This window comes from Varroa jacobsoni, unplaced genomic scaffold, assembly GCF_002532875.2.
Source record: "Varroa jacobsoni isolate VJ856 unplaced genomic scaffold, vjacob_1.0 scaffold_527, whole genome shotgun sequence".
Classification (NCBI taxonomy): domain Eukaryota; kingdom Metazoa; phylum Arthropoda; class Arachnida; order Mesostigmata; family Varroidae; genus Varroa; species Varroa jacobsoni.
In genome coordinates this window covers 165,466-193,162 of record NW_019213429.1, presented here as the reverse complement: position 1 = coordinate 193,162, position 27,697 = coordinate 165,466, and the positions used below count along the sequence as shown (strand labels likewise).

Below are 27,697 nucleotides of genomic sequence, written 5' to 3'. Positions count from 1 at the left end.
CTGGTGACAGACGAAAATGCCACATATGTACACAATAGACAATATAATTAATACAGCTATATAATACAAATGCCTGTTTATATATACATAAAATGTATATAATGTGTATACATAAAATAGAAGAAGAACTATAATTATGATATGACGATAATATTGACAACTATATAGTTTTCTCTATGCATAACCTAGGATAACGTAGACCTTATTGTTGGCATTTACGGGGAATAGCTATCCAACGTGTTCAGGTGGCGGTTGGGAGTAACTTGATTGATTCTAATCAATAGATGACAGTATATAAAGGTCAATGTTATCTAGCTAATAGGGCAGCTTTAATCCTTTAGTAAACTATTATAACCTTGCAGTGAAAAAAAGTTTGCAGGTCATTTTAGACCGGGGTTAGAACATCTTCTCTATTATAAAAATTAGAACAATATGACACAACTGGAATAGCCATATATTCCAAGTGATGATCGCCGTTAGGCGCATCGTTCCTAACAATGGCGTAAAGCACAGTCTGTAGTGTGAGCGATAACAAGAATCATTTTTGCTAGGACAAACAACTGTGGATGTAATTTGCGCGTCTTTCAGCTTATCTAGTTAAGGCTACTTCCCCCCTAGTTAGCCGTTCCGTCGCCGGCCGACAGGAGCGAAGACAACGCAACGGTCGTATAACTATACAGACAAAAAATGCTTTTTTCAATAACACAGCATGCACTACACGTTTTGATGTATTTGCGACAACAGCTGATACTCGTGCGTCGGTTAGTGCTTGGAACAATGTGGTTGCATTGATTTTACCGGAATTAAGCCCCCGCACGTCAGATCCGTCTATACAGCATTCGTTCGTAGTCGGCACGACCGTTGCTTCCTGCTGCGATCAGCACTTAACCATGCTGTGAACGATAATTCTATGAAAAATCCGATACGAATAGTGAACTCCAACCCATTCCATTGCTAGCCAACCAGCTGATGGCTAGGTCACTTGGGATAACACGGTCGTATTGCCCAGAATTTCAGTTAATCACAAAACGAAACTACGTCACTATCTGGGCCCAGCTGTCGTTGATACCAGTCTCTGAGAAAATATGTGACTGAGCAGGACGAACCTATTGTTGGTCGCTATGAAACAAGCGGATACGGGATAAATAGACAAGATCGTCTATTCCACGCCTATATACATGTATTACATTGTTATTACTTTCACCCTGTGGTTGTTATTACTAGAAATCTTTTAACTAGATGAAATTCACACATGGTCCAACATGCCGCTCGAGTTCTACAAGCTGCCATGCCGCCGTGTAGCCGAAAACTCTACTGCAGGTATCTAAACTACGCAGCAAAGTCAGGTATCATTAAGCCTATCTGTTTTCCTAACACCGACTTCCCCGCCCAACTATCCAGGGTTCCTTATTCGAACTAGCACGACATTCATCAACCCGAGTACTTCATGAATTTGAGGAAATGACATTTACGTCTAACCTAGAATAATAAGAAACTAAACTATATCTGGGATTAAGCTAGTACGGTTCGCGTTGGAAGATTAAGTTGAATGGTTGACCTAAACGGGCCGCTGACCGTCCGCCCGACCCATCTTTGCTACAGTCTTTTAAAATGATGCATTGTTGATCCGTTCGCTTCCCAATGACTGAGACTCAGTCATTTACTCAGTTAAGCCGCTCAGTAAATGTAAGGGCCAATCAGAGCGTTTGTTTTCCTACATTAAATTTCTCAGCGGTCAGTTGAAATACCGCTAGCTTCGTTGTATAGGTCTGAAGTGTCTGTGATGCAACAACATCAATAGTTTATGCTAACGCTACGGCCAATCCACCGCCATTAGCGAAACGAAGAATTCCGTTAGTCCGGAAATTGCTGCTATTTTTTTTACTATCGCTTTCTCGCGGTTCGTTTTGGCGTCCAATTGTCACATTGTTATATCTTCTTTTTTAGCTTTCATTGTTATTATTATGATAATAATCAACATTGGTGTTCTTGCGGGTTTGGCTCGTGTCTCTATCGTTTCCAGCGTTGACAGCGAAGACCATTGCTGTCACAGTGTTCAGCTATCCATCGGGAGCACAGCCATAATCGGTTAAGTCATTATTATTGTTTCACCTTATCGACTGATGGACGTTCGTACAGCGGTGATGATGGTGAGGTAGGTGAGGAAGCGTTTAGCCTCACTTATATAGCATCCTCATCTTCCAAGTAACGTTCTTCTCCCTTGCCGTGCTTTTAAAACGCCAACGAGGATTCTCTCTTTCGTCAGATTCGTCTTCTGGCCATTTCAATTCAGGGCTCGTGAAAGGCTACCGGAAAACAGCTAAGGCTTCTTTGGATCTAGCTGAGTTTTGGCAGGCTCCAGCACTGCCTATTATCTATTATAAAGCCTCCAGTCAAATGGCAGTGGAAAGCGCCGCCTAGTGAATGAATAGCGGAGCTACGATCAACATAAGCCAACTGTTTTAACAGTAACAGAAAAGCAGCTGGGAGGGGCTTCCTCTCGATGCGATTGTTGTGGCCAATAGCTGCAAAAGGGCAACAAACGCGCCATTTACCGTTGCTTGTTGATTGCGGTGACCGTTTGGGAATAGTATGGTGCGCAGGTGTCGTCCTCTTCAAGGCGCTATTACTCCTGCTGCTGCTGCTGCTGCTGCATTGCGCTATGAATGCGGGGGCGGGATGCGTGTCGAAGAAAGAGGCCTTGCGTAAGCAAAAGTAGGTATGTCCTACCTCGTAACGGCTTCTTTGCTTTGAAAAACACAAACTGACACTTCTTTATTTATTGAGCCATACTTTCACTTATCTACCGCACGTTCGGCTGGCGTCTGTACGTGGGCGGGGTGTCAGCTGACAGGGGTTGGCATCAACTTTATTGTCCTCTTCTCTGAAAGGCTACACCACGAAAACTTCTAATGCTACAGACAATATGAACCGTGACTATACTACATCCTCAAACTTAAGATAGACCCACTTGTATATTTACGATAGTCGATGTGACTATTTTTAACAGAAAACAAAAGCCAGAACTTATTGGTTGAAAATATATGCCGACCGTTTAGTCGTTCGAACATTTAGTAATTCAAGGTACAGCAGGAAAGCTTCAGTGAGCGTCGCGCATGCAAGCACAGATATTTTGACTGGTTGTAACATTACCCCCCCCCCCCCCCGCGAGTCAACGTATATTTAATACACTTCGATATCTTAGGAGATAAGGACTTCAACATGGACGAGGCTGACGGCATTGGCTTCAAATATCTGAGCACACGTTCTAACTTCGCCAGACATGCTACCGGCTCACTAATAAATACAGTAAATTATAGACTTATTTATTTTTCCTCATTCAAAATCTTAAATATTATATATAATATTTAAAGATTAATTGTATATATTGAATTTATCGTGATGTATATATTTCGTACGATTTGTATTCTTCTATTTTACTAAAAAGTCTATTCGAGTTAACATTACATTGCTGGGGCCGTCTCGCCATAAACCGGTAGCATCTAAAAACCTTCATGTCAAAAGCTCACTGCTATTACCGCAAACGCACTGTACCCACCGAGACAGGGAAGCGCGCGCCGTAACAGTGTCCTGTTCCTCACCTATTTAAAGATCCCCTCTAAAACCGCAACCTTTGTTTTATCTCTCTGGGTTTTATGTGTTGCGTATATCACCATGTGTGTGCCTGTGTGTACGCAATGCTTTGTTAAAGGCTCCTTTCTGCCGGAATTTCTGGTTTCCACGGGAAACTAAATTATGCTATTTTTCTGTCGAATGGAACGATAATGCGTTAACTTCCGCTATACCACGTTTTATGCTCTTTTCTGTTATTCGTCTGATTATCAAGCCCTGCAGAAGAGACTATTCAATCATTCTGTCCAGCGGTAAACAACAAAACAAGTGCAATTCTGAGTCCGGTTTAATTTCGTCATTGAGAAGATATAAATAGTTATAACCCTAATGAGGAGAATCCGACAGACAGGTAACGAAAGGGTGATTATTAATTACCCTTTCAGTGACGACGTCCTTATTTATTTGTCTTCATTTATATTATACGGCCGTCAGTATCGCCATTATGTACTTTACGTTTGTAATACATATATGAGAAGCGATATAGATACATGAGTTGAACGGGAAAAATCGTGCCTCAACTCTATGGAATAGGTGTAGCTCGAAGGCGACGGGCGCCACTGAACTTCGTAACAGCAGCGCAGTGTCTTCAAGGTGAAGGCCAATAAGTAGACGTTTGCTATTCTGACAACGAATATAGCCTTTATCGAGCAGACCTTTGTTCCGGATGTATCATTTAAAAAAAAAATAGTAAATCGATAAAAAGAATTTAGATCAAATGTGTAGGGCGCCTTCATGTCAAACTATTTCGGGAACTAGTTGAACGATCAATTAAGTACGATAAACGAGTATGCCTCATCCAAGTAAAACGGCTGATAAATATAGTATTTAGCTACAGGAACTACAACAGAAGTTGTTTACAACTGTACATGGTGCATTTTACTTATACTTTTACTTTGTTAATGAGAATTTACGCGCCGGACTGAGCTGGCACATAACGAGTTCATTGCATGGGACAAATCGAGTTCACTCTGAATGGATTTTTACTGATACCTAATGTAGGATGTAATAGTAATTAATACGATGCTATCTGAAATTCCGCGTCCAGAGTTTGCGCTCAAAAATGAATAATTCAAGATAAGATAGCCAAATACTGTTCGAGATCTGCTATTCTACCGCTTCGCAATACACGCGGTTCCATACTTATCTTGATATTAAAAATGGCGCCAAAATTTGATTTTGTTTCTGTGTCAAGAGTTGAAACAGAGAGGCGATTTGCCAAGCCGAAAAGAAAGTCAGCGCCATCTCTTGCTTTTCCTATTTTGCCCTAATTGCTGATGTTTCTTCCGACCATAAATTCGATTCAATCCCTGACCGAACGCTCATAGGCTCCATTATAATCAAGCTCCCATAAACGAACATGTTAAAAGGTCACCTTTGTGTGGTTGTTCTGTCGTAAAATCTTCAGTTCTGCGCAATATGTAGTCATGGACGAATCGAAATATTTTGTTTGTATGCCTGTTGTTTGCGTGGACGTTATATCAATAAATATAATGACGAAATTAGTCAGAGCCGTGTCTAATGAGCAACATTCAATCAGTTCCGCCAGTGATAGCTCGGATACACAGGTCAGTGTTTCGGCAGCAGACAATGAAGTGTAATAATCCATACCCTTTCTATTGGGCTAACCCTACATCTCGTAAAATCGATCATTTTTTTGAGGTAGTATATTGAGAGACGCAAATGCACGTTCAGACAGAGCATAATGAGTATTTATAGCCAGATCCGTATTACTTTATTATTACCGTTAGTATATTTTTCTTCTGTTCTCGTTCGGCTATCGCCTGAACCTTCGATGAGCAACAGTGGCCAAGATATATGCCGTATATCTTTACTCTTAAAACACAAAATGATGGTTCGACCACCACAGGTCTACCAAAGAATATATTTATTACTCGCAGTAGAGTATTCGTAACAAGTTGCTTAGAGGTTTGTCCGTGGCTATTGACTGGAAGGGATGTTACGAAGCAACCGTGAACTTGATTCGATTAAAAATTGGTCTTAAAAAATTGAAATTATCATTATATGTTAAGTAGTGTTGAAAGTGAATTTTTTCATTTCCAGCTTGCCCGCCCGTCAGCTTCGACAGCTACTAACACGATCATCGAGTTGGGAGGCGGTGACGGCTGTGGGCGCTATGGCATTTGCCAGCTTCTATTAGAGTAATAGCAGCGGCAGGCGTTGACGCGTATCCGCAATAAGCACACATAAATTTTTATGTCAGTTTACGCGTTTCAGTGTGCGTGTACATCGCGAAAGCCAACCTGTTAGTAAGACACTGTTACGGTTCTGTAGATGTGTAGAATGGTACCGCTCTTTGAAGTTTTTTCGATCACAGACACTCAAATGAGGAAAGCCATCTTCATCTAAAAAAAAAAGCTCCCATCGAGACATTAATCGTAGTGGACGACTGAAATCAGTATCGGAAGGCCAGTACGAAGAGCTCACACGACCACGGCGGCGATGCCGCTAATGGATTTGTAGTCATATCTATGTATAATAATAGATACGTTTCGTACGCGCAGATTCGATCGATCACTGACATGTGATAAGTTGGCGTAAGTTAACGAAAAAAAACTTTTGCAACATTCGGCTAGCAAGTCGAGTCTAGTGATCATACAGTTACCGCAAGGATATCAAAAATACGAGACCCCAAAAACTAGTCAACAGGTTATGGCGGTTTAGGCATTAGGACGCAAACGATAGCGTAGAATCTGTTAACGCTATCTCTTTAGCGAACAGTATGACGAACACATGACTTCAGCAGGGTAGTTAAATAGCTTTCTCATGAAGTCGTCAAATTATTTTCATCTTATCAGTTTATCTTAGCAGTTCATCGTATCTATATGATGAAGAATGCAAATTGTATATTGCACCACCGATGACGATCCAGACAAGGTGGCGTGTCTCCCGAGCCACTGCTATTGCTGCTGAACGATTTACGGGATCTCTAATCGTAAGTCTACTACCGCGAGCGTTACGCTTACGTAGCCGACGGTCGATGGTCATAGCTGTTCAGGGCGTTCTTGGTATAGCATAAACATTTGAGCTTTCATGCAACTTACAAGTTAGGGATTTAATTTCAGTTATGTCAATAAATTTTTGGAATCTTCTATCTAAAATCTAAATAAAAACTAGAGTAAGCTAAAGTGTGTATATGTATATAATGAGGATTCGGTGGCTCAAACGGTTGTTGCCACTAGAAGTCATGATAATGTATTGGTGCCAGCATAGATGCGATTCATTTTCTTTATACCTCTTCCTCATATTCCAATAGTGACAGAAACACCTAGGGATATATGAATATATATTATCGGCGCGCGTCATAATTCATACGTATATGTGGAAGAAGCAAGCTTAATGTTGAAGCAGAAGCAGAAATAAGTGCGTTAACAGTTACACCTATGCCTATGTGGCTAGATGTTGAAGTCACATGTAAAAAAAAGTATGAAAATAATGATTATTTGTATGTATTTATAATTCTACAACGACGGCGTCACATTAGTTGCTATTTTTTTTTGCATAGATTTTTCTCAGTAGTGAATGACGCACATATCCCAACCATTATCGGTTTGTGAGCACGCTTCGCCTTCGTACGCTTCTACGTTGTCGAGCGGTGACCCCAGCTCGATTTTTATCTCATTATGTGGCATCCAGAACTGATCTTGAGAGTAAAAAACGGGATGTAACAAGAGTAAAACTAGCTGGCATACATGAGCGCACGTATAATTCCGATAGGTAGAATTTTGCGTTTGACTTCTTTGCCAAGCGGGATTAATTCGCGTCCACATCCGATCACATCCGATGTGTCAAGTCTTCTATTCCGTCTCATCTAACAAATGTACACTTCCACTAGCTGGAAGGACCTTTCAGTCATTCCCCTTCAGAGCAAAAGGGTGGCTTGCACAAGTACTTATTGGATGGCTATGACGGCTTAAGCGTAAGTGGATATTTATGTAGCTGTTCAGGACCGAAAACGTAGAATTGGTTCGAAAGGATTCCAATTGCCTCCGTTATCCCGCCAAGCGATTTACAGAACCCGAGCTTGGCCGAAGTTTGAAGAGATGAAATCCATTTGTAATGCTTCGAAGAATGGTACGCGGCCCTTTAGTGTTACTAGCAACAAAATAAGTACACTAAACATTTGCCGAAAACCCTCATACGTCAAAACACGCAGCTGCCCTTTGGCTGGACATTTCCCGTAGATCTCAAGTCACACAAATGCACTACTAGACTTGTGAATGTGTTGTCCTAGACTGATCCACGATATATTCTATAAACCAATTCATAGCGAACAAAAACAATGTAATAATAATAGGTACGGCAGGAGGAGCTTTCCGAGGTAGTGTTTTGTCATGACTGTATTCATTATTCGATATAGCTCTCATTAGGTCATTGACAGGTAGCTAAGTGAGTTGGAAATAACAGGGTAGGTAGCCTACTTTTAAGCCCGTCTTCTTCAGCACGGCCAGAGTGTATCTTGAATTTTCAAGAGACACTGTGTTGTTAAAATTAAATAAATCTTTAAAACCATAGCACGTTTTTCTTTTAACAAGATTGACTAGTGAATCACAATGCCGTCACTGGACCTGTATTTCTTAATGAGCAGCTGGCCCATAGGCCGACAGAGCCTAGGCTTTCTGAATTTTACTGCGATGAGCTTCAGCTATTGGCCTGTTGTAAAAGCCAACGTTTTTACATGGTGGCTACATGTGAATCGATCAATGCCAACGAGCAATATTTGCAGGCAGATTTCGAGATCGTACGATCAGCGAAGATAGCTACTTAGTTTTTGCCTGGTTAAATATATAATAGTCAGTGATGCAACGCCTTCGTTAGAAAATAAAAATCAGGGTCTATAATAAATATTTTTCTTCCGCTTCAACTGAAAGTCTGGCTTCACTGTACGCCTCCCTTCCCTCTCCTTGTGTTCGTTGGACTCGTACTTGGACTCGTTGTATATGAACGTAAATATACAGCCGGTTTAATGTGCCTGCCGCGTTCAATTTATAATAGTGTTTTTGTTTTCATGCACAATTTGTCTCTAAACGTAGAAATGGATATCAATACTCATTGGCATATAGGTCGGCCGTACTCCCCGCTACTATAAATATGAGAGAGAGAGAATATAAAGGTTCCATTTTACCGATCTGAATGCAAAGGTATGCTCTTGCATTGCGCGCTCACTCAAGCGTTGGGAGACACTTTTCCTTACTTTCAACGAATCTCGCAGTAGATGTTGACCTCTCTCACGAGTGAAATTCTCAACAATTTTCTACCTTCAAGATCTCACAATCAGGTCTTTGCACGTACGTCATTCTTGCTATGTACGTGCAGATTTGTATCTGTGCGTGCATGCATGGAACTCGGCGCAATCTTTTAAGGTAAGGATTAAGGCGTGGTTTAACTTCGCGTGTCATGTAAAAGAGGTCTGCACACAGTAAGTGATGCAAAGGCAGATATACGTATATACGAAGGTATGCGTTAGTATTTATACTACATATATTACTTGATATAATCATGTCGTAGATATCCGAACAACACAGCAACTAAATTATTATACGATACTTTCAATCCGTACTGATTGGCCTGTAAGGTTTCTGCCGGCGAGGACAGTGGCCACTTTCCACTGACACATTGACAGCACACGGAAACAAGCTTTCATCCTTCAAACGCTTTACTTTAGTTGGGCAAACGTGTTTTTTTCTTGTGGCAAGCGTCGCTAGAATTCACACGTTTCGCTGCTTTTAATCCTGTTCAGTCAAACGCTTTTAAACACGCACTGCCGTCATGTTGCTAGTACTATATGCAGCCGGTTGACTCGGGTGCGTCTGAGTGATGCCGACCACCATGTAAATAGAAACAGACCTACCTGCCAACAGTAATGGGTTAGTTTAGCTGAAAAGCAATACGGTAACACGGCAATCTTGTCAAGCACGCTAACGTTTATATCTGTCGTTTAAGTTCTACTGATAAGGACTAAAAGGGTTTGGTGGTAGCTCTCATTACACGCCTCTGAGTCGGTTATCGCCTGTGGCGTGGAGGAGCTTACATTGCATAAAGGAACAGATCGTTCTAGTGGTAATGGGCCAATCCGGGTCGGATACACACCGAAACAGAAACTGAATTGTCAACACAATATCTGATCGGAACGCTTTCACCACTAGAATAAACTTAATACAGTATCTGTTGCATTGTATAGCTGCTGAACTATGAGCCGTTTATGTGCACCACGGATCCGAGGTGTGGGATAAGGAGAAGGGAGATGAAAAAGCGGACTCGGATCTTGTTTAATCTGACACAGGTAAGTTTTTCTGGCATTGTGCGTTTATTCCAGGGCGGTGATGGTAAAATGGGAGTTCAAGCTAGTTCTCGCGGATACGATATCTCCCGGTTCCGTTGAACCAGGTTACATGGAGTATCGACAACTCTCTAAATATCTCTGGTACACAGCAGGTAACTAGGCCATTGGAAAATGCTAGGCTCTATCTTCGATGATAGGAGTCTTCGATGTAAAGTGAGCAACACAATTTAGTAGAAGTACCGATATATAAAGCTCCATTATGTTACTATCTGCATAATTACAAAGCACACAGAGCACTTATTAACTGTTGAGTATTATATGCGACTGAACGGTTACTTTTACACGAGACTGAACCATATTAGCATTGGTACTTCCGCAATGGGAACTAATATCTATAGCGACTAATTTTAAACAGCGTTCTTTATTTACAGTTTTTCCATGTGTCATTATTTCGAATATATTATACGTAAGGGATTGTTTATGGCGGCTTTGGTCAGACGTGACGGCGTGTTAGGTTAAAATTGAAAGTTCGTGTCATTCAAAAGAACCACGGGGACTCGATTGGAACCAGAACGAAAATTCACGGTTGCGCATCAGGTGTACCTTGCCATGGCAGCAATTAACTGCACAAAAAATAGTCGATTTGTACAAAATAAAATAATAAGCACTTGGATAATTTAAACAGAATGAGATGTATTTATTGGACCTAATTCTGCCTGGAAACAGAGGTCTAAACTTAATTTGTTCCTCTACGGCGACGGTGAAAAATCGTGCAACCTCTGTTATCGAACCTAACTGCAGAAAAAGCCCTGCTAATGTAGAAGGCCATCGTTGTCATCTATCGAAACCCCTAATTGATGATCCAGGCTTCAACACATCGTACTAATGCAGTCAACTGAAAATTTTCCATTAGTGCAAACCGCGCGCTCTCACAGTCTGTGGATAGTTTCGACTGGTTCGGGAGTTTAATGGAAAAAAAAATTTTGCTATACGGCGGTTCATTATGTGCAAGCGGCCATGATGCTCTTCAATCGCTTGTCTACAATAAAAAAAAAGATATAGAATTCACTCATAAGTTATTGCTGATCACCTCAATCTAAACTGCTAGACCCAAGTGGTCTAATAAACGATAAATGTAGGACCATTTCAAGGAGTATTGTTATTTCCGTTCATTACTGTCCGCTATATTGAGCCAACAATGTTGAGTTCCTATCAGCTCTTTTCACAGTATCAGGGAATCAGGTCGGAGCTTAAGATACGTCCAATTAATATGAACCGCTATCGACGCATTTTCTACGTAACATATATTATAGCTCGATCGTTGCCTATCGATGCGTGACAATAAGCTGGGTGGACACACAGCAGCTTTGTTGCTACTACGGCTACCCGCAGTAAGGTCTCAAACGAAGAGAACGATTCCATCGAACGCTTACAAAACTCAAAGTTGCGGCATTCCACTCTGGCAGTGATACCCGCTTGAGTCAATTGTTGCTACGTGAAACGCAAAAACCATTGTTCTGACTCGTTCGTTCTGAGAACTGGCTTGGTTTGTGCTTCTCAACGTTCTTGAAATAACAGAAGGGTTTTCTTTTTTCCAATAATTTCTCTCTGTGAAGATCGTGTAGGACCACTGTTGGTTGCTAATGATTTTCCCAAACCTCTCTACCGACATGGTTCTAATTAGAAAAGCATTTCTTTGAAATAAAGAGAAACTTAACCACGGCGTTATGTTAAGATAGGTAGGGATTGCCGTTGCGAAAAGACCTCTACTCTTTGTCTGCTTAATGACGGTGTTCCTTGCCGCCCATTCTTTCTCAGTGTTAAGACAGAATGTTCCAATATCGTCAACACCAAGTCCAACATACCCATGCCAAAGAGGTTTTGCCCTGGAAATACATGGTAACTACGCAGCTGGACGAAAAGTTCCCTCCAATCATGTTATACATATATAAATATGTTGATTGCGTGTCCTCGTTGTAAGCTTTCTGAAGGCAGCGGATCGTGTCGAAGAGTAATCAGAGGCATGTTGAACGAAAGGGCTTTTTATGTTCACGAAGAGCGTGTCCGTCCATGTAGTATTTTATTTATGTACTATATACAATAATCTTGTGAATATGTAAATTTCGTTTGGGGGGACACTGGGGCCCACACATCCCTAAATGCTACCAGTGGTTTAGGAGCCGTGTGTTCCGAAGTGCGGTGCTGCTTGATAGATTCATCCTCAAAGAAGGATATTATGTTAAGCTTGCCATAGTCGTTTAAAAGGTGCTATTATAATTTTGTGCTAATCGAACTTTCTTCGAAACACTTCCTTAGAGAATCATATTCGATCGACTTCCAGGAAGTCATCTTCTGTGGATAATAGCAATAACAATCGATAAGATACAAACATATTTTTTGCGAGCTAGAATATCTTCAAGTGGACAGGTTTTATATATGGAACTGTAAAAAATATAATTGTAGATTACGATGAATAGAGTTATTTTCCACGAAAATCCTCAGAAAGCACTGCAACGCTCAGCGCGTACTGGATGATTTTTTTTTTACTTAAGACCCTATATATCTATTCAATGTATTTTTCCGTCTATGAAATAGGTAAAAAAAAAAAAGGCTTGTATACGGTAGTGTTTGTCGTTGACGGTGAAGGTGATAACTTCGAACACTCACTCGTAACGACAAATGAATTAAGAAATCAATTGTATTAGTAATAATAACAGTGAGGTTGACCGACGAAAACAAGAGATCCTCATGGAAGCTTGCGTTCCAAATTTCTATTTTGAACATCATCTAATAAGGCTTTGCCTCGGGCGCATGTTATGATGCTATAAAATATTTATACCAAGCCGGCAATTTATGATTAAATTTACATCTTCGTGGGATGTAAATTCAAATTTTGCGATCTAACGTTTTTCAACATGCTGATTTATATTTAATGTTTAACGTTTCTTACAAATATGTATCCATTCATTGATGACTGGCGCCTAGTTATTATCTCTCAGCCGTTTCTACGCTGCGCTTGTAACGAATAGGAGGAGACAAGGAAGCCAAACTCATAACGAGGATCCGAGAGACTTAACAAAAATAAGAGGCACAGTAGTTTTATATGAAATAATATCTTAAATAATATTTCAACGCCTCCATTCGATCCATAAAAATATGCTATATGTATATATATATATATATATATATAGTGTGCTGGTTTTATTAAGAAGTTCTTTACATTGAAAGGTAAACTGAAAAGGCATATCGGTTTACCCACGTAATTGCTTCATACCATCGATTTCAAATGATCTTGATTGCTCCGCAGCCAACCCTGCGGCTTAATGATGTTGTCTGTGTCCTCTGCAGGTGGCACGCTAGTTCCCTCGGAAGGATTTTTCTTGGAAGGCTAAATCAGGTTTGACAGTTTTTCATTCTGGGCAACGATCAGCAGTCCCCTAAAGCAGAGCGTGATTTTACTGAAATTTGATTAGACCTGGGTCTTCGAAAAAGCATTGATCGTTATCCTGCTAGGTGGCTTTCAAATCAAATACCTCAAGCCTGCATTGAATCGGCGTTTGTGTTATTGCGTCAAAACTGAGATTTGATAGGACGTTTTGAAGACGAGCGAAATTTCTCCAAAAGTATGCTGTGTCTTACAAGAACGCTGTCGGCCGTTCACGGAAGAAGCGATCTAAAGACGGTTCGGTCGTTTTCGTTCGACAATGCTCATAATGATTGATTCATTACGGGAAAGATTGATAAAATCATTGCGAAAGTTAAGCAAGGTCGACATATGACGAGCTACGATATCGTTGCCAATGTGAACGTCCACCGCCGAACGACTTTAATCATTTGATGCAATATGAACTGACGCAAAAAGCTTACTCAATCGTATTTTCGTCACGGAATTCTATAAAAATGCAAGAAAATCCAGCCACTTCTAAAGCGGTCGATCACGAGTAACGCAGAGTGAATTACGCACACATGACTTACGCACCATATCATCAAGTATACGAAACGTGCTCCCCTATATGTGGCAAAACTCTGTCTGGAGGCATTCGAAAATGATCACTCCTGCTGCCGTTGTTGTTTTGTCAAATCATTGATGCGTATCAATTAGTTAGAAGATTACGATAAACTACTAAAAAAATCAACTGGAACAGACGTCGTCTTAAACGATGACAATGGCCTACCACACACACCTTTAGCTATTGGGCAAAACTGAGGAATAAATAAACAGAAACACTTAATGCATCCGCCATATAGGCCGGATCTTAGAGCAGCTGTTAACTGAGTTCAATGGAAATCACTTGTCACAGTCTTTCGCCCGGAAGCCGCAAAATTCTGTACTGATGGAATTTTGGTGTTTATAGAAAAATGGCAAAACATCATTAATTAAAATTCAGTTTATCTTAAGACATGCAAATACATGCTTCCATGTTGCCTTAACAACAGTCAAGCGCAGAAAAGAACGTCGGTAGTTAGGGATTTTCAATACTTTCGGACGAATAGAAGGGAAAAATAGCTACGTTAACGATAGAAAGATCGAAACCTATATGGAGATTGTCGTTGTTTCATGCTTTTTTCTGTTGTATAACTGTTGCATTGCGCTTGCGAGCGACGCTACCTGCGGCTATGCGGCGTCTTGAACAACATTCAGCGTTGAAACTGGGCTCACCGATGGTGTCGTCTCGAAACTTTCTGTTCGACTGACAACTATGCATTAATTTAGCGCATACAATGTAACAGTGCAGGGGACACTTCGGGGAAAAAGCGGGTATCTGGCAGTCTGGTTGAGGGCAAAGGGCATGACTGACTAATGAAACTCTGCTTCTAGGGCCGGTCGCGTGAGTGGCGATAAAGTGTACACGCCAGTGATAGCAACGAGAGGTTAGATAGAGAAGTAATAAAGGAGATGGGGGTATCGATGCATGATGTTGAGAGGCGTGATCTACTACAGCAGTAGTGGTCGCAGTCGTCCTTGTGATATCAATGACGTCAAAAATAACCGCTGAATAATGGCAGCGTTGGCGCGTACACTCAAGAAATTAGCACAGTAACTTATAAGTAGGTCGTGCATAACAGCAAATACATATGATAACGTGCAATATGTAGAACTCACAAGAAGCTCTCAGTACACTGTACAAATGTGTATATATTGTCAATGCATGAATCGTAAAATCTATATAAGTAGAAGGTGCATTCTGACATTGCATTAGTCTAAAGATAAATTTGTCATAACAGCAATCACTTGTGCTTTTTTTATTTATCATACCCATTTTATTTTCTTTTTAATGATTCAACGATTCATAACATACAACGGTTGTGCTTAAATAAAGCACGTTAAAAGTAAAATGTCTTCTTCCGTGCACATGGGGGGAAGATATAGGTAATGTAGTCTGTCACATTCAGACTCACACTCACAGAGATATCACTCAGTCTCGATGGTAGTTGAGGTAAATCTCTTGTTCGCATATAGGCGTGGGCATCGTTTAGTTAGTTTTGCCATAGAGAAATAACATACGACTGTCTCGGCTGTTTGGTGCTGGTAGGCGATTGATGAAATCGGCCTCTCTGTAAGATTGTTGAACGCCTCTCACGACGACTGGATACGTGGAGGGTGACCTTACGTTGTTCAGAAGCGGCCTTCTTGTTTTTTTTTTGGTTGGACGAAAAGAAGTTTTCGTCTGACTCTTTTATCTGGAAAAAAACGGTCAATAACCAGATCGATCGGAATTTCATCGGGAAATAAGTAAATAGACAAGCCTCAAGGCTATTATAAAAATCATGGTAACTTTGGCCAGATTCATGCACGTTGCATATTAGCTGGTCCAATTAAAGGTCGGAGTTGGCAACCGATCGGCCGTTCGCACAGTGCCTGGAACACGACAGTTATAGCTATCTAACGTTAGTGCCATATTATGGCAAAGTTCACTCTGATTCTCTAAATACGGTGCGACACGACTAATCAGAATCCCATCACCAATAGTTGCCTATATATACCATAAGAGTATAATGAAGCCAATAAGTCAACATGAACAATTTGTTATATTTTTTTCGTTTTTGTATGCGGGCAAAACGAACAGAGATTCTATAGAAACCAGCCACCGTTGCAACATATTTGTTAGATACCGCGAATACCTGTGCCGATATGATTCTTTGCCTATGGGCACTTTCTTCGAAATCGCTGGTGTTTTTCCTGCTTCTTTGTATACGCGCATACTTAAAATGCAGCGCGTCCTGCCCTGTCATTTCGTCAATCAAACCGCCTCAGAACGTTTTGGTGGAAGTAGTCTATTGGTTAATTTAAAAATCTTGAGACGCCTTTTACTAACGACAGTCTTCCGCCCCTTTAAAGCTTTCATAACGTCTTCTAGGGACCTTAAACCACTGAACGTATGAAGCAGTTACTCCTTTGACGCGCTCGCTTTCGTTACGTCCCGTGTCATTCGCTGTTAAGCTCAACTCTGTTGGTCAGCATCGCGTAGTTGAGACGATGAAATTTTCTAAAGGTGTCTTTGTTTAATCTCTGACCGACTACCTCCAAGCTGGATCCTAATCCTTGCTTATTCGGATTGCTAATTTTAGTTTTGTGTTTGTTACGATGGTCAGAGAAGATCTAGGGCTGTACAAAGCATGATTCTATACCAATTACTAACCCCTGTGTTTCGGACGACGGTATCGCAACGATTTGATGTTTGCAAAATGATCAGATACACCTAGTGGCCTATAATGTCTATTGTAGCAAATATAATTTCTAACAATAGTGATCTAGAAATGATACAGAAGCATCACCCATGGCACTAGGAGACTAAGTCTGGTACGGATTCGAAAATCATATGGATAATTAAACGTAGACCATATGCCCTTGGTTGCTAATATTAGTCATCTCAACAATTCGATACTGAAAAACAAAGAAATCAAAGTGACAACCGGTGTACAAGATCAATTTTACTTACCTAGGGAGCGTTTTAACTATTTCATGTCATGGATTCGCATCCTAACCCTTCGCTTGCGTAAAGCCTTCAACTATGACCATATACTTTTCTATACATTTACGATATCATATTTATTGCACATCTATATAATTCATAGGACCGCTAGTATAATTAATATATTACGCGAATATTGTTGTGAAAACGATCCCTTTTTTCATCGATACGATGCTAAACGAGAAGTACGTCTTTCGTCCTTCGACCAGCTACCGAGACTGCCTGCCATCTCCTGCAGATCGAACATAGCTTATAATTGTTTTTTCTTCCCAACAGGTTTACCTTTTCATTACGAACGTTTACTGCCAATTATCCCGCAACGACTACAGCTGGCATCGCTGTTACTATTACGCGCATGTGACTCGATTTAGAGACCAATATCTTAGCGGGCGGAGGCATCGTTTTTTTCATGTTTGACTACCCCTGGGTATATGTTGACTTGCAGGTAGAGCAGGCATATGGCTGAACGCAAAGAACGGCCAGGAGGCCCGTTGTCGTTGCCGTAGATTGTCCTAGATAACAGCCGCTGCCTGTTCAGATATTACTGCTGCGGTGTATATATAACAGCCGCGTCAAGTCAGTCGACTATCGATGGAGTATAACTATTCCTAATGCATATAGATGGTATAGTAGATAGGTAAGTGGACGATGGATACGTGCACGTGCGTCAGGTCGGCAGTCAGTCGCCGGCTACATCCACTGCTGGTGCATTATCAGTCAAATAGAGGCAAGTGGCGGCTTGAAAAGTTTAAAATAAATTGCGACCAGGTGCGTTTTGCGTCAGCCGTTTCCTTCTGCCCCTCTTGCAGCTTCGGTCACTTGCCCCTAGTCATTTTTTCTTCGCGCGGAACCACTCGAGCAGCTTGCTTCAAAGTGCGCCATGGTTCCGTCGGTTATCAAGTGGTGTCGTGCAAGGCAGAGCTTATTACATCGGTAGGTCATTGGTCCGCTTGGTATGTTACGATGTGTCGACCTCTATGCGTATTACTCAACCACGCGAGCACGCTGACATGTGCGTACGATACACATAAAAAGTAAAAAGGAAGCGAGACAGCAGGAAAGCAAAAAGGTGGCTTCGGAATATGTCCGTTCAGATTATTAGTAGACAACGACGAGGCAAGCTAAAGAATACTAGCAATAGCAAAGATTGGCAGTATGGGAAAATGGCTTACCTCGACTGGGGATGCCAACTACGGTAGTTTTCGAGCTACGGAGAGCCAAAGTCTCAGACCCCAACAGTTTTCCTTTAACCCTCGGCTCCAGCTCTCCAGTGCCGCCCCTAGCCGAGCGAAAAGAAAAAGTCTCGCTTGCCAATTTGGTGCTCCTGCAGCTATTGTAGCGGCCGCAGCGGGGTGTACATACACATCGAAACATACATACGACGTACAGGCGCACCTAACAAGGCTAGTGGCAGTTCTCTTCTTTTACTCCCTCACATGCGCTAAGCAATCGAAACCCCACACCAGCCAGTCCTAAGTGCGTCTCCTTTTGCCAGATTCTCGAGGCGGAACGAAAGTAAGCAGACCTTGGCCTGTTTGGTGGATGGAGACTACAGCGAAAGACTGAGTTACTACTGCTGCTGGTGTTCGCTGGCTACTGCCCTGGCTGCTTCGTTGGACTATAGAGCTGCAGCGGTAGCGTTAAGGGTAGTCGTGGTAATGGTGGTAACGGAAATAGCAGCGACGCCTTACCGTGAAGAGCTGCCTAGCTAAAGTGGACTGGCGCATTCTATGCGACAGCGAATGAAAGAGCGGGAGAAACTAGAAGGATTGAAAAGGGAACGAGGCTTAGTGAAGGAGTGAAAAGGTTAAGATAGCCTGTTTCGTCGCGTTGTCGTCGTCGCTGTCGTCGTTATAAGAAAAGCTCCGCCAAAGACATAGGATCGTTTCCTGTTGTTACAAGGATAGTAATGACGGGAGCGACTTCGAGAACGTCGCCGTTGAGAAGGTGCTGTCGAAGAACAGCAGAGTGACAAAGGCAGCGGCGGCGAAAGCGGCTTGTAGAAACTCTACTTGTAGTGGCGGTAATAGTGGTGGAGGTAGAAGTAGCAAAGGACAATGCGGCCAAGGACGGCATTTGCAATTTACGGTTGGGAACGATCCACTGGCCGATAGGGCGGCGAACCGGGAATGTTCTACTTAGCCACTTGTCCACAAGCAGCAGCAATAGCAGTGGTAACGAGGAAAGCAACAAAGCCACCAGCGAGCCAGCCAACCAGGCAATGGACGAAAAAATCAATTCAAAGGAGTTTTAACCCCGTCGAATCCAACGCGGTTTGCGAAACGGGCGTGAATGAGTCATCGAATCTTTGAAGAATGACTGTAGGCCTTTCGTCAGTTCCGCTCCGCCGCAGCCTACAGACATTCTATAATCGTCCGACTATCGGTGAATGATTAGCGAATTCACTGAGCAGAAGCTTCCTTTACCTACCTCTTTTCTTAATGGTAGCAATAGTTAGAGAAGTAAAGTTGTTCTTCCCTCTCGTTCCAACGACGTTGCTGCATTCGATGCGAAACGTACACGGACAACGGTGACGTCTTTGACGTCATCGTTGTATTGGGAAAAGCAACGAGCGTTCGCTGCCAACGGCTCCAACAGGGCTTCCTCAGTTGCTAATGGGCGCTTGTGAACCCGCCGCTGCCACTACTACTGCTGGCCCTACGCCTGAAGCAATATAATGGCGTTAACGGGGGTGTTGACGGGAAAGTGAGAATTCTGCTTAGCAGCTCGCCTCTGCTGCATCCGCTGTAACCTTCAGCCGTTTTTTTGTACCTGCGCGTATAAAAGCGGTTTTGAGCGTGCGTGGATATGCAATATGTGGAGGTAAGTATATAGAGAAATAAGAAATTCGACCGAGGCTGGTTGCTGCTTGCGCAGAATGAGAAGACACGGGAGGAAGGCGACTAGCAGAGCCATCATCATCACCATTAGACGAGAGGTATCGAAGAGGACAGGAATAGGATCAAGCTTACAACGGCTAGAAAGGAGCCACAACAAAGTTACGGCACGTTAGGGTATGGGAATAGCAGATGGTTGCGGTTCGGGAGTCGGAAATGGTTAGTAGGAACTGCCCTTACGAAGCGCCTGTTACCTTCTATTACATGCATCCACATATTAATATATATGCACACATGTGCACAGAAAACACTCAGTGTGCAAATAGCAACATAATACACACACGATGAGATGCTGACTAATACGATACCAGCATGTTACCTATATCTAACGCATATACTACTTGCATAGAACATCCTAACATGACCGGGCAGGGGCCGTATAGCTTCTCCTCTTCATCTTATCACCTGCGGAAAATCGCAATTGTAATGTGTACTATGGTATTAACTGGTAAACATCAAAGGTGTATGACCAACTCTTATGCCATCTTCAATAAAGGACCCTTTTCATTTCAATACGGTCTAAATACTTGTCAGACCCACGATATATCAAATTTGTGTGTTCGTAGGTGCTATATTAATGAAAAACGATCATTGGCAAACATGCATTTGTCAGTAAATGTGCATCTGCAAAAACAAAAACTGACGACTGTTATATTTACTGTGAAATGGTGCTCGGTACCACATTATTCCTGTTATCTGAAGCTTGCCAGCTTGCCTCTTAGCAGAGCTTGACTTCGGCCACGAACAGTTGCAGGCATCGGCATTTGCCTCGCTCCTCTCTTTAAGGCCCAACGAATCGCCTGTCCTAGTCTAGCTCCTTTAATCAGCCTACGTATAGCTAAGATACATAAAATGAGAAGTCAATTTAGAATAGACAATTCGTCAGACCAAAATGAGAAGGAGAGAAGTATGTCAGAGTTTCCCTTTTCACTCCGCTTGGCGAGACGACAGGCCTGCGGAACGACTGTCAACTGACAACTGGCTCCACGCCAGAAGCGATATCAGGCAGCCATTGTAGCAGCGACGGCAAGCGAACCCTTAAAGTCTATCTGTGTAGAGCCTCATGCGCTGACCGCATTACTAACAGCAACAACGACAAGAATGAAGTCGCAGCGGAAGTTTAATTTCCTTCTTCCATGCTCCATCCTTCTAGCTTTCGTGGACTCTCACATCCACCCATAAGCCTATTCCATACATTCGTCGCTGAAGGCGTCACGCTGTTTCGGTTGAGCTCCAATTCAAACATCGTGCAACTAAACGAATAATACTCAGCAAGGCAGGCAGGGAGGCAGGCGGGCGGCAATAAGTTCGAAATCGACCTCGACTTTCCGACTGAAGGTCGTCATGAAATGTCCATCATTTGATCACGGGTCGACCGAACAAAACTGAAGCACAATACAGCTAAGGCACAGATGGACTAATGATATTGTGAATAGAGTTGCAGTTACTTCAGAGACTGCCACTTGAGCATCATGCGCTTCGTCATTGTATTGCATTCTCGAGCTGTGACTTTTTCGTTTTAAGTGCATTCCCCGAGCCAGACTACTTTGAACTTTGAGGAGAAGGTCCTCTGCAAGTTTGCCATTACGATTGCCATTAATGTTACCACCTCTGTAAGCGTTGGCACATATGTAAGTTATGTAAATACGAACTGGTGGTAGGTGGCATCGTTCACACGTAGCGTACAGAGTCTTCACTTCAACGTGTAGCCTTCACTGGGTATGATTTGAATGCGGAGATAGAAACAATGAACATTCAAACGAAATTCTGTAATCGTTATTAAGGTAAGTCGTGGAAGAAGCCTCTTTAATCTATAAGGACTGTACCGGAGTTACTGGTTTTATCAAATATATTTCAATAACTGATGCTTAATTAGCTTGACGTTTTTAACTGCTTATTTCGCTCTCTTCCTTGTGGACTAAGCCATAAGAAAAATGTGCGTATTTTTTACCGTCAAGTGAACAATTCAATTATCGTTTATGCGAGTCTCTTAAACGCCGCGGTACCGTTGAGGGAGCTGCTACGAGACGCCTATATTCCACCGTAAAGAGTATAGGTTTGATGATTTATACAGATGTACATATTTGCAGATTGACTGAGAGCTTTGCTAGTCGATCGTTTATAGCATCAACTCTGTCGGTGCGAGGAGCGCATAAAATGATAGTGTTCACAAGTGGAGTCAGAAGATGGGCCTTTTTTACACGAAAATGTTTCTCCATATAAGTTGGCAGACACTATGCAGCCCCGATTTTCGCTACTTCATATTCACCTCGTTTGACCTTACTCCCTATCACCGTTCCTTTTTTCGAATAAAAATGTGCCCTCGGATATATTTTCACATGGCATTGTACATTTTTTCTCAGTATATCTCAGCTAAAGTCTGCTGAGAATAGGGTACAAATGTTTAGGAAAATTGTTACCAGCTTATGTTTTTTGATGGTATGTTGCAAGTGTTTAAGAATAGTAAAGTAGGTTGATTGTATTCAAACATAAGAATAGGAGTAAATCTCTATGATGTCTAATGCAAACTAACGAGAATCCGGCTACATCTCCGATCAAAGATCTCAATACCACTGTATAGTCATAATTGGACTATATATTATGTTATTAACGGCAGATTCCTATACGGGCAAGCATATTGTTAATGCAGTGGTAATTACGATACCCTATAGACCATATGAGTCATATACCTTTATAGGTAATTTTGTACGTACCGCTTGTTGTCCGGTGTGTGTATGTGTAAACAACTATTATGCAATACAGATAAATTTAAGATATTTGACCAATTTTACTCCAAAACCTTAAATCTTTAGGAATCCATGTGGATTTTCTCATATATCTCTCTGATTAAGCATGTGAACGTCCTGACGTGTTCTACATCGTAGCTGAAATAAACAGAAGCTTCTAGGACATGCCGCGAAGGCATTGAACTCTAGCCGTACTTCGAAGTAGATCAGTGTGGTGCGTAAGAAGCTGTTTCACGTATCAACCTGAAGAACAGGTATCTATGAAACCAGTGCGTAACAGACGTATAGTATAGAACTAAATCTCATATTTTCCGTTCAGCTTAACTTTAGTGGAACGCATATAAAAATTTAAAGAGCATATTGTCTGGCAGAAAAACCCATGTGCGTGTCTGTGTTCACGGCGATCAGTTGGCCGCTACCGCCGTCGTTGGCAGTCTTACATATATGTAGTAGTATAATTAATCTATAGTTCAGTTTTTCAGTGGTTGGAGAACAGCATCCGTTGCGCAGTATTGGCGCCGTTAGAAAGATGCAGCAGCATGTCAAACAAAGGCGCCAGAAAGATTGAGAAGGCTTCCAATATGAGTTAGGTCAAGTATATAAAAGGCGGAATCTAGTCTTATACGAGGCGATAAGGTCTTATGGTTGGTTGACCATGCTGGAGCAATCGGCAGTAAGTGCTTATATAATATCAGGACCAGGGCCATGACATTCACACAACCAGAACCACTTTGTTGTTTACGAAACGCATCGATCCGCGAAAACGCTATTCGTCTGTAAACTAATTCCTCGAGGTATTCAGAGTATTTTATGGGACTACCGTGATCGGCATGATCGATGTCTGCATACGAGAACATAAAGGATGAATGTGGAAGCTCTACAAAGTTAATACCTTTTTCTGAACCTCCCTTAATAATACGAAAAATTCATTTTAAATTCAGCAATCGCTAAGCGTGACCGGGTTTGGAAATTTAATCTACTAAAATACACAGACGGACACAGAGTGACTTAATTTTTCTCAAGCTCAATCTTCAATAGGGCCTGAATTATGTTAACAGTTAAATGAACATCGGTCCAGAACTTGAACTCACTTTTATCTAGCTTTCGTCTACGTATTGCGGGCAAGTTGCTCTCGTAGCACGGAATAGCGGATTAGAAGTTTCCTACCATAAGCTTGTCTTTGTTATTGACATAGCTTTTAGGTAAATATAAAAACATAAGTCCCCGTATAATTTTTAGAAGAACTGTTCGGAATGACATCCCTATCCAAGCTGCATTTGAATGTACCTCTATCATGACACATTTCCAGTTGTCGGATCCAATATCCATTGAAATGAACAAGTTTGACATCTTTAGCAATGTCACAGTTCACGCAAGAAACTTCGTCGCACATTCTCTACAACCGTTGCTACTTCTACTGCTGATATAGCGTATTCGGTCACTGCTTGTGATGTTACTGCTATCTCCGATGATTTTGAGCGGATCAGAGGGTAACACGCAAGCTTCTTCTCACACCAAGTGCCGCGTGTTGGGCCATCACCAAGTGGGGAGTTCCTTCCATGTCTACATCTTCCGCAGCACCGTGCGTACGTTTTTCGAATTCGTAGCTCGATGGAATTCAGATAGGTTCCATCATACACTATCCCTACTGGACCTATAGTCTCGTCTAGCCATCCCGCCTGCCTCGCTATTCTTGGTCTATGCTCCGAGATTTCTTATTATCGAATGGTGCGTGTTATCATAGAATATTAACCCCCCTCTGTTCCGTTCCCCTCCCCTCCCGTTCTTCGGGTGCCAGGATTGCCCTTGCCCTGTTGATGGCCTTTCTCCGATTTCTGTCTGAACCTCGTCTTTTTCTAAAAGGTATTCGCAGGCCCGAGCCGTGTTCTAAGCCCTGTCTTATGCCATCTCTTGGCTTGCGGCTAAAGATATTCCCGTTTTATAACGGGTCTTCAGCACTATTCTGTGCTTGTTTGCGCTCACTCAGCGTCTGGTTACTCAAGGATAGAGGTAACCAGTCCCCGTCAAAAACGACAATACAGGCTCTCCCATAGTGCTCATTGCGTCTCGCGCCTCCCGTCATCTTTCGTTAGCTGTCTGCATAGTAGAACTTTATCTTGAAGCCTGGCGATAAAATCTGCGAGTCTAAGCACCAGGTTTAAGGAAAAACCGTCTGCAAGGCCCGCTGGCTTGCCTTCTATTTTGATTCCTTCTATAAATTTACGGTGCAATCAAAATAACCCTTCTGGGTAACGATTCGAGCCTTTGGACGGTAGGCAATTGTTTTCTCCAAATCTTGGTAGAATCATACTTTACGTACGCAAATGTATATATACCGAAATTACGTAAATAAACAGTCAGTAGACTGATTTGGCATCTCTATAGGATAAAAAAAAAAATGTTCAAAGTTAGTAATTTGCTTCTGCTATGAATCTTATAGTATGATGATAATGACACATAATCGGTACAGGATAAAAGAAAATTATCTTATGCTGGTCTACGCTATTATCAATTTAGGCAGAAAACAAGTTTGCAGACATTGCTAAACAGTAAAAACTTTTTCACTTAGTAAGTAAGGCAAGTTTCATCCGGTAAACAAATCATCGACATAGAAAGGAAGTAATGGCCCGATTCTTAGGGCCGACTGGCTTTTCTTTTACTCTTCGTACGTCTTCGACTTTTTCTCTGTCGCCCTTTGTACGAAATCAGAAGGGGGCGAATAGGGCTGCATAGACGGGTATCGATTTGATGTTTTAGTTTGCAGGTAAATAAATGCGTAGAATGGACGGAACGAGTGAACAGACAAGAGAACGATTTTGTAAAATGGTCGATCCGGGGGCCTCCTTTTCTGGACCCTTCAGGACCTTGTTGGCACCGACACCGCTCACTCAGGCACTGCGGCCGCTGCAAACGACCTTGGACTTAGGCCGCCCAACAGGCGTTATGTCAATATATTGCAGTCTGCGCATGTTGGTGTGACTGCAAGGTAATCGAATGGCTATATACACAAGTATAAGCGCACTGGTGACTAGCGCCATATATTTATACACAGAGAATACATACGAAGCACGTTGTTGCTATGTGGTTGTGAGCTTGAATAGATCACATGGTTAGCCATCCTGCTTGCTTAGTTCAGAGTCAGCTTCTACAGAGCGCCCATGGCCGGTCGACTCAGGCATACGGCGAGGTTTACCAATCCCTAGTAAGTTGGTCTAAACGACACCCCTGGTACTCAAACCCTTAACGTCCTTCAACTCTGCGAACGCCCTCTCACTTCAGCCCCTATTCCAGCATGTTTGGAACTTTACTGCCTTTTTGGCGCTACACATTCATTATAACGCAGAACGATGTATTTTCAAGGCCTGTCCGAGCAATATCAGCTTGATGCATAAGCTGCGCCACGTTTTCTAGGCTGTGTCTGTCCTATTAACAACTATTGTTGTGGTTCATAACGTGCCGGTTAGATTCTAAAATTGTTATAACTTCTCTAACTAGTACTCCGATTATTTTCACTCTGCGTTCGTTACGCTGTTGGCTACGCTATCGCAAAAACTAAGATGTAGAGTATATAACATAATATAAGCATTCATGTGGAATATGTACCTCTGTAAAACGTACGAGGTATATGACGAGGCTGGCGAGAACGCTCACAAACAATAGAAAATCGATTCCATATAGGTACTATGACAATGTTGTTGCGTATGCAAAGTTCTCGGTCAGCATCTCGCGTTGTGTGTAGATGGATAGATTTCCACTGCTATTGTCGTAGCTTATATTCAGGAATGAACCGCGTACGAGTACACACTCGTGACAAAAGGGAATAAGCCCGATTTGATTGGGTTTAGGGAACGGGTTCCGTTGTCTACGTGCGTACTGCTAAGCCGTTCATATCGGTGACTTCTAGCTAGCCTCTCGATACGCTGGTGCCTAGGGCTCTATGGCGATTGTTGCAACGGTGCAAAAGCATCTGGACGGCGAAACGGCTTTACCGCTAGCAAATTCAGCCTCGCAGACGCCGGTTTCTAACATAAGCACAGACGAGCTATTATCAGTAACTCATTGCACGATATGAGCTCTTCATACAACGTAATATCAGCTACCCGGCCAACGATTTAATAGCCGCATAGGTAACACGTAATAGTGACTTGAAGTGATTAGGCGTACATGATAATAACAAGTAAAGTATAATCCAATGTCAATACATTATCGTTCTATAACTGTCTAGAACGTGTATGCGTTTCATAACGTAGCTGGCCAAAACGTCTACGGATTAATGAAAAATGTCTACCTCTCCTTCGTCCGTATACCTTTTTAACACCCAACGAACGAATGGAGAAAACGGCCGACTTTTGCAAGCCCACTAAGCGCCATTTATATGCATATCACCCCCGTGACAAATACGGAGCAGTTACCCCAAACACCGCCAAGCTGTACGCACAAGTCTATACGGCGATACCTTGCATCTATGTTGGCGTAGCTTTGCTTCCCTTCGCCTACCTACGACACACACACACGTTACGAAACATTCAAGTTCAGAAACAGAGTTGATAAGTCGCAAATGGTTGAGTGTAGCTATTTTTCCAACCATTTCTCTGACTCGTCAAGTTCGTTAAGACACTGGGCCAGTATCAGCGGGGGCGAGGGCAGCCATCCCCCAAGATGGCAGATCTGTCCATCAATAGTTAAATAATATAACAGCTTGCTACTGTTGCTGCTACCTTCTACGAACTTATCAGTGCATTTAGCTGTCGAAGCTACGTACACTCTACCCATATATCTCATACTTATTTATATAATCGCATATGGCGCCGCCATCGGCCTCAGCTGCAATATAGGGAGGTCTGGCAAATCGCATTTCGATTCGTGCGCCGCTATGTCCGGCATATGCCAGGATCTACATATGTGAGATAATTGCAATAGGGAGATACGCAAAGAGCGCTCGTGCTACCAAGGGCTACATTCGTTTAGCAAATGAAAACGTTCCCCATCACAGGATTATAGATAGTAAGAGAATGGTAAGTTGTCATAACAGTGGTGCAGGTAGGAACACCCAGATTGGTATCGTGACCGCGGACTCATCACGCGATTGAGTATCCATCAGTGCTTTTACGAGATACCGGTTCTATCCGCTTCTATCTCCTTGCC

The 27,697-nt window shown here is 42.2% G+C and overlaps 1 protein-coding gene across 7 annotated transcripts in view; it reads right to left on the bottom strand.

Moving 5' to 3' along the window:
* Positions 1-27,697, bottom strand: part of LOC111261172 (uncharacterized) — a 109,095-nt gene that overhangs the window by 29,123 nt on the left and 52,275 nt on the right. The window contains exons 2-3 of one of the 7 annotated variants that reach the window (XR_015311379.1): positions 19,339-19,680; positions 15,535-15,616 (exon numbers count right to left, since the gene is read on the bottom strand). The exons of 5 other annotated variants lie outside the window; for them this stretch is intronic. Coding sequence is in view for 1 of the 2 variants with exons in the window: in XM_022834471.2 (XP_022690206.2) it covers positions 15,552-15,616 (65 nt within the window). In the remaining variant the exon portion in view is untranslated. Of the gene's footprint in view, positions 1-15,338; positions 15,617-19,338; positions 19,681-27,697 lie in introns of those variants that run through there. One more of the 7 variants, XM_022834471.2, reaches the window with a different exon arrangement.